Here is a 10,068-nt window from a genome sequence, read left to right as displayed (position 1 = left end):
CCCAGAGGGAATTAACAGCTTTCAGTTTTTCAAAATATTCCCTTTTGGAAAGATCAACAAGGGAACGCATTGGTATGCAGAATTCCCCTTGGGATGGGGGGAGGTCGCAAAGAGTCGAACAGGACTGAGTGACTACACTGAACTGAACAGTTCCGTTGCTCAGTCGTGTCCGACTCTTTGCGACCCCGTGAATCGCAGCATGCCTGGCCTCCCTGTCCATCACAAATTCCCGGAGTTTACTCAAACTCATGCCCATTGAGTCGGTGACGCCATCCAGCCATCTCATCCTCTGTCGTCCCCTTCTCCTCCTGCCCCCAATCCCTCCCAGCATCAGGGTCTTTTCCAATGAGTCAACTCTTCGCATGAGGTGGCCAAAGTACTGGAGTTTCAGCTTCAGCATCAGTCCTTCCAATGAACACCCAGGACTGATCTCCTTCAGGATGGACTGGTTGGATCTCCTTGCAGTCCAAGGGACTCTCAAGAGTCTTCTCCAACACCACAGTTCAAAAGCATCAAGTTTTCGGCGCTCAGCTTTCCTCACAGTCTAGAATTCCTTAGAGACTTTTGAAAAAAACCTGACTATTCTCTACATTGGTAAGAAAGGTCTATTGTTTAAATGTGTTATTAGGGATACAGAACAGGGGAGGTATTTTTGGAGTAAAAATGTATAAAACTGAAATTTTCTCAAGATACATTGAGATTTCCTTAATTTTGCCGAAAGTACCTGAGCAGAGACCATGTGTCTTCTCGAGTGTTTCTCTCACCTGACACCAGTTTATCCCATTATACCTGATGGTCACTGATGGACAATTATCCATGATGAAAACATGATTGCCAAAAGAAATTGAGGATATGTGTCAAATTGGGAAAAATCCCATTTGAAGTCAATAAGTTCAGCAGAAAAATATGTTTTTGTAAGCAAGGACCCATATGATTTAAAAAAAAAAAAAACATATTCTCTGGTGTGAAATTTTGAAAACATGGAAAGTCATCTAGTGTATGCTAGAAATAATCACTCAAGCCAGTAGGAACATAGGTTTGAGTTAAACAGTCAGTCATACATGTCTGAAAGCCAGAGATTTGAAAATGAAGGAAGAAAATCTCACTATGATCAAGTTGAGAGATCCTTTAGTGAGGGCTCATTATTTTTCCACCAACAAACATTTTCTCCCTATTCCGATATCTGTAATGTCGATAATAATGAGAGAATCTTTATCTGGCCTCCGTCATTCAATAGGTATCATAGTACAGATAATGCGGAACAACCTTCCATGTGTAATCCAACGAGTGAGGCCTTAAGCGAGAACTCCATCTTCAGTTATTACAACAGTATTTATGATGGAGCCAGAATCTACCCATGCCTAGAACCTGGGAATCACTTTGACCAAGACTCAGGTCTCATGAATCATCAGAAAACTCACTGTTCAGAGAACCATGATGAAAGGGATGAATGTAGAAATGTCTTTTATCAAAGCCCAAATCTTATTACAGATAGGAATATCCACACTGAAGAAAACAATTACAAATTTAGTGAATGTGGTCAAGTTTCTAACCAGTCATCACAACTTACTCAACATCCGAGTATTCATGCTAAGGGGGAACACTGCAAGTGGAATAAATGTGGGAAAGTCTTTCCTCAATTATCAAATCTAAACGGACACAGGAAAACCCATACTGGAGGGAAACCTAACCAATGCACAGAATGTGGCAAAACCTTTAGCAAGCCCTCAAACCTTACTCGACATCTCAGAACTCATACTGCAGAGAAGACTTACAAATGTACAGAATGTGGCAAAGCCTTTACTTGGAATTCAAACCTTAATCAACATAGGCGAATCCATACTGGGGAAAAACCATATAAATGTCAGAATTGTGGGAAAGCCTTTAACCAAAGTATGGCACTTACTCGACATCAGCGAATCCATACTGGGGAGAAGCCATATAAATGTCAGAATTGTGGGAAAGCTTTTAACCAAAGTATGGCACTTACTCGACATCAGCAAATCCATACTGGGGAGAAACCATACAAGTGTAAAGAATGTGGCAAAGCTTTTATCACTTCCTCAAATCTTAATCAACATCAGAGAATTCATACTAGGGAGAAGCCTTATAAATGTACACAATGTAACAAAGCCTTTAATCAGCACTCAAACCTTATCCATCATCAGAGAATTCATACTGGGAAAATTATACAAATGTACAGAATGTGGCACAGCCTTTATCAGGCATTCACATGTTATTCAACATCAGCAAATTCATACAGGACAGAAGCCTTATAAATGTACAGAATGTGGCAAAGCCTTTAATCAGAGTTCAAACCTTAATAAACACAGGCGAATTCATACTGGGGAGAAACCATACAAATGTAAAGAATGAGGCAAAGCTTTTAACTGACACTCAAACCTTACTTGCTGTAAAATAATTCATAGTGCCAAGTAATCTTACAAATATAAATAATGTGACAGAGCCTTGAAGTGAACCGTCAGCTCACTCAGCATCAGAGAGCATGTGCTGGAGAGAGACCCTACAAATGTAATAAGTGATGAAAGAGGTTTGTCCTAAGCATACACATCAGAAAATGCCAGAGGGGTCATCCTGGGAAGAACGTTTAATGCTGTGAGAAATGTACAAAACGAATTTTAAAACTCAGGTCTAAATAAATATCAGAGAATTCATCAAAGAGAGCATTCAGTCAATAACCCTTTTCTGGAATTACTTTAAATCAGGATATTATACAAAATAATCCATAGTTAAAACACTTAGAAAAATTATTTGTTACTTGAACCATAGGATCAAGGTGAGAGATGTTGGACAATATAATTATTATCATTGTATCCTTGTTCATATTGACATTATGTGAAAATAAAATTTAATATAACTCAACTTTCAAATTACTACAGGTTAGACCTTTGTTTCTAGTATGTATGTGAACTAATATGCTTTTTTAAAAACTAATATTCTTGGTCTTTGCTGCCTCAAAGTTAAACAAGACCCTTCTATATTAGGTGGAAACAATTTTTATCTACTTTTCTATGGACTGTTAAGGATCTTGTAATGTGAAATGTATAGTGGAAGTCTAAATGAAGGTGATGACTGTCATTGTTTAAAACATCCCTCTATGTCACCATTAGGTAAGTGTTCAGAGAATAATTCTTTGTATTAAAGTAAGAGAGTCTAAATTTTAAATAGGTGTGCCAATGGTTTTTTATGGATATAAAGATGGCAGTTCACTGAAATCTTGACGCATGTTTATAACTGCAATAACTAGAAGTCATGAATTTTAGTTGACATCGTAGCAATCAGGAAATCTTCACAGATACCCAAGAAAAATCTATGTAACCTTTTCCTGAAAGGTCATGTAATGAATGTACATCCTTGTTTACTAAATAATTGCTCTCTGTTTTGTAAACCATAAATATCACATTTCTCTGACCATTGTATCAGAAGAACAAGAATGTTTCCAAATGCTTGTAATCTGTATTTTGATCAAAGATTATAAACTTTGGAAAGTTTTATTTAGATTATGTGTGAACTTACTATAAGTTAATTAATAAAAGTGAACGGCTTTTCATATATTAAACTTGATGTATAATTGATGAAGTGTTCTTATCAGCAACAAGCTTCCAGGTGGTTCAGTGGCAAAGAACCTGCCTGCCAATGCAAGAGACACAGGAGATGTAGGTTTGATCCCTGGGTCAGGAAGATCCCCTGGAGAAGGATATGACAACCCACTCCAATATTTTTGCCATGGGAAATCCCATTGACAGAGGAGGATGGTGAGCTCCAGTCCATGGGGTTGCAAAGAGTCAGACACAACTGAGCATGCACACATGTATTCCACTACCAATGTTAACATTGATACAAGCATTAGCATCCCCCTGGGTTTTTTTTAAGTCGTCACTAACTGATGGTGAGTAGAAAGTATCTGTAACACAGTAGGATGACATCTCATGGGGCTTCCCAGGTAATGCTAGTGGTAAAGAATTTGTCTGCAAATGCCAGAGACATAAGAGACACTGGTTCGATCCCTGGGTCTGGAAGATCCCCTGGAGAAGGGCAGGGCAACCCATTCCAGTATTCTTGCTGGAGAATCCCACGGACAGAGAAGTCTGGCAGGCTACAGTCCATGGGGTCACAAGGAGTTGGACACGTCTGAAGTGACTTAGGATGTACGTAGAATGACATCTCATAGTAACTCCTCTTTTTCTACTGGCCATGACCCTCAAATAACTTGAGATCATATTTTCCATAAATGGTACAGTGCATCATTTCCTCGTTTTTAACTACTGGGACATTATGATGGTTACAATATGGATTGCATAGGAGTATTGACGAGAGTTACTTACACTGACCATAATATTGCTGCCTTAGCATCATTTGTGTAGACGGGTGGCCTGCACGTGCCTTGCTTTGACACCAGTTATTCACATAAGCACACGTGCTAGATAACAGCCTGCAAATCCATAAGCAAATGTAAATTCCTCATAGGTCTTCCCTAGCAGCCTTTATAACCAGCCGTCCTCCTAAATCCCAGGTCCTTCTATTTTGATTTATTCATTCATTTATTTCCGGCTACGCTGGGTCTCTGTTGCTCTGCGGGCTTTTCTCTAGGTGTGGTGCACGGGCTTCTCACTGCGGGGGCTTCTCTCGTTGTGCAGCGCGGGCTCCAGGGCACACACTTCAGTACTTGCAGCTCCAGGGCTCCAGAGCGCAGGCTCAGTACTTGTGGGCCCGGGCTTAGCTGCTCCGCGGCCCATGGGATCTTAATGGCCGGGGCATGGAACCCGTGTCCCCTGCGTTGGCAGGAGCATTCTTAGCCACAAGGAAAGTCATTAATTCTCGGTGAGGATGCTTCAAGTTCTCCAGGCAGCCTTGATGCAGAGACACACCTGAGAAAAGGCTCTGGGACATGAGGGAGAAACATTCTAAAGCTCTGATCTTGACCATCATCAGAATAAAAAGGGAAAAATTTAGCAGTTGAAAACCACCTCAATAGGCAACATCAGAAGTAGAGAATGAAAGGTGTATAAACTGTTAATGCAGGGCATTTCAGGAGGAAAAGCAGACGTAGCCTCTGAGCCAGGACAGACGTTTACCCGAGAAGCGGCAATTTCCTCCTCTTTTTCTCCTGCCCTGGGTCGTTTTCTCCTCAGGTCCTGGGGAAGAATCCCCTCAGCGTCCTGAGATTACACCTTCCAAGGCGTCAGCAGGGCGCCTTCGCCTGCTCCCCACACGCCCACAGGCAGGAGGAGCTTGAAAAGCCGAGAAGGCCCACCTCTCCTGGCCTTGTCTCAGGAGAAATTGAGGACGATCAGCTCCTCCCGGAGAAGCGCCGTCAAGCCCTCCTTTGTGTCCACACGTGTTCGCTCCCCGGATTCCGCCAGCACGGGACCGGTGAGCGGCACCAGCGTCCGCCTCCCGACCCCGGCCCAGCAGACCCCGCCGCCCCTCCGGGCCTGAAGCTGGCGCTGAGCCCTCGCAGACGCGCCGAAGCCCCGCGTTCAGCCCGGGCCTCGCCTGGAGGAAGAGGAGCGGCGCGGCTGCTCCCCCGGGAGCAGGGGCCGGAGGTTGCGAGGAGGGGCCTCCTGGGCCCCCAGATGAGAACCGCTTCCCTGAAGATGTTCTCTGCAGCCTTAAAGTGGATACAAAGCCTCCCCAGTCTAAGAAGTTGTGAGTTGGCCGGTTTGAGGGGAAGCCGTGAGCCGGCACGTTGAACGAGCCCCTGTGGGTGCTGACGCGGCTCCTGTAACACCCGTCTTCCGTGGCTCTGAGCCGGAGCCATCGCACACAGCACCCCTGGGAGCCCTGAGCCGGTGAGGGCGCGGGGCTGGAATCTCTGAGAACGCCGGCTCGGCCCGCCTGATGCCCGGGAGGGGCTCCTCCTGGGGGCGGCCCTCCGTGGCCGCGAGCTGCGCTTGGGGAAGGGGAGGCGGAGGCCAGTGGAGGACAAAGTCACATGATGCCCTTGGCGGGGTGAGGCTTGCTCTCCCAGATCTTCCAAAGTTACCCCGAGTCCCGGGCCCCGTCTCCCCCTCCCCTCCCTGGGGCCACGTGCTTCCGTGTTCAGGAGCTCAGCCGTGTCCCGCTCTTCTGCGACCCCGTGGGCGAGAGCCCTCCAGGCTCCTCTGCCCTTGGGGTTTCCCAGCAGGAATACTGGCGTGGGTTGTCATTCCCTTCAGGGGATCTTCCTGACCCAGGGATCGATCCCGCGTCTCCTGGGTCTCCTACATGGCAGGCGGATTCTTTGCCACTGAGCCACCTGGGAAGACCCCTGGGGCCACAGGCATTCCCAAAATGATTTGCATTGTGACCACCTATCCATAGGTGAGGGGGCCTCCATCTTCAGAGACCCGGGGACACCAAGGTATTTACATCACAGCTTTCTCTGAAAATGAACCAAAGGCAGTCATGGAGGATGGATTAAAATGGGAAGGGACCAAAGCCTTTGGACATGATGCTGTAAATGTGTATTTGATAATACACAAAGGAAGTAGTGATCAATATTAAGTGATAAGGCACATTGTAACTGAATTTGAAGATGAGAGGTTTTTTTGGTGTTGCTGCCTTATTGTATGTGTTTCTACATTTTAAGAATTGTTTGGGGGATTTCTCTGGTGGGCCAACGGTTAAGAATCGGCCTGCAGTGCAGAGGAGGTGGGTTTCATTCCTGGTCAGGGAACTAGGATCCCACATGCCACAGGGCAACTAAGCCCATGCTCCCACAACTAGGACCTGACTCAATCAAATAAATAAATATTTAAAAAATAAAAAATTATGTGGCTGTATTTTGTTCTCTCCCTACTCTTTACCTGATATTTTATCACATCTATAAAGTGCATTAATGAGGTAAAAATAAAACAAGGGAAACATATCCATTCTCTAAATATTATTTGAGAGCATTAAATCTTTTTGAAAAAATCCTATGAAGTGTGCATGCCCCAATAACAATGTATTTTTTAAAGTTTAAAGATTTTTTTTAGAGAAGGTTTAGTTTCACAGCAAAATTCAGAGAAAGGTACAGAAATTTCCATATGCTTCTTATTCCCACATACATATAACCTCCTTCTTTATCATCCGCCTCCACCATAGGGATACTTCTGTTACCACTGATGAATCTATAGTGACATCATAAGTATTTAGGGCCCATAGTTTACCTTATAGTTCACTTTCAGGGTTGTACAGTTTGTGACACTCAAGAAACATATAGTGACATGTATCCATTATTTATAAGCTTTGAATTTATTAATAATCAAACTTGATAAGCTTTCCATTTATTTTTGTTTACTTTTTTTTTTTAAAGGAAACTCCATACTGTTCTCCACAGTGGCTGTACCAGTGTACATTCTTTCTAACAGTGATGTTCCCACCAAGGAGGGTTCTCTTTTCTCCAGACCCTCTTTAGCACTATTATTTGTAGACTTTTTTGATGATGGGCATTCTGTTGTAAGGTGATATCTCACTGCAGTTTCAATTTGCATTTCTCTAATAATTAGTGATCATCTAGTGAAAAGGGGGTGAGAGTCTCCAAGAGTTAAAACTAACTTTATCTACAACAAAGATGTACATTTGGCTTTCAGATAATTCTCCCCACCCTTGGAACCAGCATGGGAGTACTAGCTCAAAAAGGAGTAATTGAAGTAGTTCTGGTTTTTTTAGGGTTTGTTTTTTTCTTTCTTCTCAGCTTGCTTCTGGGTTTAATTACCTTTGGTTACCTTTCAGACAATGGAGAAGGAAATGGCAACCCACTCCAGTATTCTTGCCTGGAGAATTCCGTGGACAGGGGAGTCTGGTGGGCTGCAGTCCATGGGGTCACACAGAGTCAGACACGACTGAAGTGACTTAGCATGCATGCATGCAATAATTAGTGATGTTGAGCATCTTTTCATGTGTCTCTTGGCCATCTGTATGTCTTCTTTGGAGAAATGTCTGTTTAGGTCTTCTGCCCATTTTTTGATTGTATTGTTTGTCTTTTGGATATTCAGTTACATGAACTATTTGTAAATTTTGGAGACTAATTCCTTGTCACTCACAAATATTTTCTCCCATTCTGTGGGCTTTTTGTTTTATTTGTGGTTTCCTTTGCTGTGCAAAAACTTTTGAGTTAAATTTGGTCTAATTTGTTTGTTTTTGCTTTTACTTCCATTACTGTAGTAGATGGATTGAAAAAGATGTTGCTGAGATTTATGTCAAATAATATTCTGCCTATGTTTTCCTCTAAGAATTTTATAGTATCCAGACTTAATAATACAGAAACCAAAGACCCGTCTCAGTGTACCTGTCAATACTTCCAAGTTTAATGGCACGCGGAGCTCAAGGGACTGAATATTTGTTGAGACACCTGGCACCCATTTTATTGACTGTTCTTTTAGAATTCAAATTCTTTGAATTAAAAAATTAACTGTTAAAAAAAAAAGTTTTCCACAAATCATTTTCACTGTCCAGAAAATCCTCTAGACACAGAATATTCATAGCCCCACCTCTGCCAATCCTTGGATAACACTGAAATTTTTTAAATTAAGTTTTACTAGAGTATAGTTGCTTTATAAGTTGTGTTAGTCTCTACTGCACAGAAAAATAAGTCAGTCATACATATACATACACCCTCTCCCTTTTGGGCTTCTTTCTGACTCAGGTCAGCACTGAGCAATGAGTACTCTGTGCTATAGAGCATGGTTCTCATCAGTTATCAATTTTATACATAGCATCAAGAGTGTATAGGTGTCAATCCCAAGCTCCCAGTTCATCCCCCTCACCCCGTTTCCCCCCTTGGTGTCCATACATTTCTTCTCTATGTTTTTGTGTCTGCTTCTACTTTGAAAATAGGATCATCTACACCTTTTTTCTAGACTCCACATACATGTGTTGATATATGATATTTTTCTTTTTTTTGACTTACTTTAAACTCAACATTCAAAAAACTAAGATTGTGACACACACTCCCATCACTTCACAGCAAATTTATGGGGGAAAAGCGGAAACGGTGATGACAGACTAGCGCGGAGAGAAGGAGAGTGAACTGGGCAATCCGGCAGAGAAAGCTTTATTGCAGGAAGAGAGAGGTGGCTGCCTTTCGAGAGAAGCCAGTGTTCTCCCTTTATAGCCATCCCTTCTTATACCTTGTCGATGGGGAATTGCATCCCGAAGGGAGGGGGCCTTAGTGTATCTTTAGCCTGCAGCTGGGGTCTTGTTACTAGGGAGTCAAAGGGGTCTCATGGTCTGGGGGTCACGTAGTCTTGAGAAACTGGCAAGTCTTGATAAACTGGTAAAACAGGACATCAGCAGGAAAAAACAGGATCTCACCTTAAGAAAAGAACAGGATGCCCATGAGGGCAATTTGGTCACTGTGACTTCATCCTGTTTGTCAGGTCACCAAAATGGACTATTAAAACTATACACTTATAAGCACCCTTTGAACACTAGCAAGAGACAGACTTTACTTTCTTGGGCTCAAAAACCACTGTGGATGGTGACTGCAGCCACAAAATTAAAAGACGCTTGCTCGGTGGAAGAAAAGCCATGACCAACCTAGACAGCATATTAAAAAGCAGAGACATTACTTTGCCAACAAACATCCGTCTAGTCAAGGCTATGGTTTTTCCAGTAGTCATGTATGGATATGAGAGTTGGACCATAAAGAAGGCTGAGTGCTGAAGAACTGATGCTTTCCAACTGTGGTGCTAGAGAGGACTCTTAACAGTCCCTTGGACAGCAAAGAGATCAAACCAGTCAATCCTAGAGGAAATCAACCCTGAATATTCACTGGAAGGACTGATGCTGAAGCTGAAGCTCCAATACTTAGGCCACCTGATATAAAGAGCTGACTCATTGGAAAAGACCCTGATGATGGGAAAGATTGAGGGCAGGAGGAGAAGGCGGTGGCAGAGGATGAAATGGTTAGATATCATCACTGATTCAATGGACATGAATTTGAGCAAACTCCTGGGGACAGTAAAGGAGAGGGGAGCCTGGTGTGGTGCAGTCCATGGGGTCGCAAAGAGTTGGACACAACTTAGTGACTGAACAACATAAGATTAGGTGATTATTTCATCTTTATCCAAGAAAAGGAGA

The 10,068-nt window shown here is 43.0% G+C and overlaps 1 protein-coding gene across 1 annotated transcript; it reads left to right on the top strand.

Moving 5' to 3' along the window:
• Positions 1-1,061: 1,061 nt before the first annotated feature.
• LOC122692815 (zinc finger protein 501-like) lies at positions 1,062-2,383 on the top strand. Its single transcript, XM_043900637.1, has one exon. The coding sequence runs from the start codon at positions 1,062-1,064 to the stop codon at positions 2,277-2,279; it is 1,218 nt and encodes a 405-aa protein (XP_043756572.1). The 3' UTR covers positions 2,280-2,383.
• Positions 2,384-10,068: the final 7,685 nt, after the last annotated feature.

This window comes from Cervus elaphus, chromosome 4 (genome assembly GCF_910594005.1).
Source record: "Cervus elaphus chromosome 4, mCerEla1.1, whole genome shotgun sequence".
In the NCBI taxonomy this organism is placed as follows: Eukaryota; Metazoa; Chordata; class Mammalia; order Artiodactyla; family Cervidae; genus Cervus; species Cervus elaphus.
Note: the sequence above shows the minus strand (reverse complement) of the source record. Positions and strands in the feature narration are given on the sequence as shown.

What these genes read in the sequence shown, in the direction of transcription:
- LOC122692815 (XM_043900637.1), top strand. Translation starts at nt 1,062, where the DNA reads ATGTCTGAAAGCCAGAGATTTGAAAATGAAGGAAGAAAATCTCACTAT.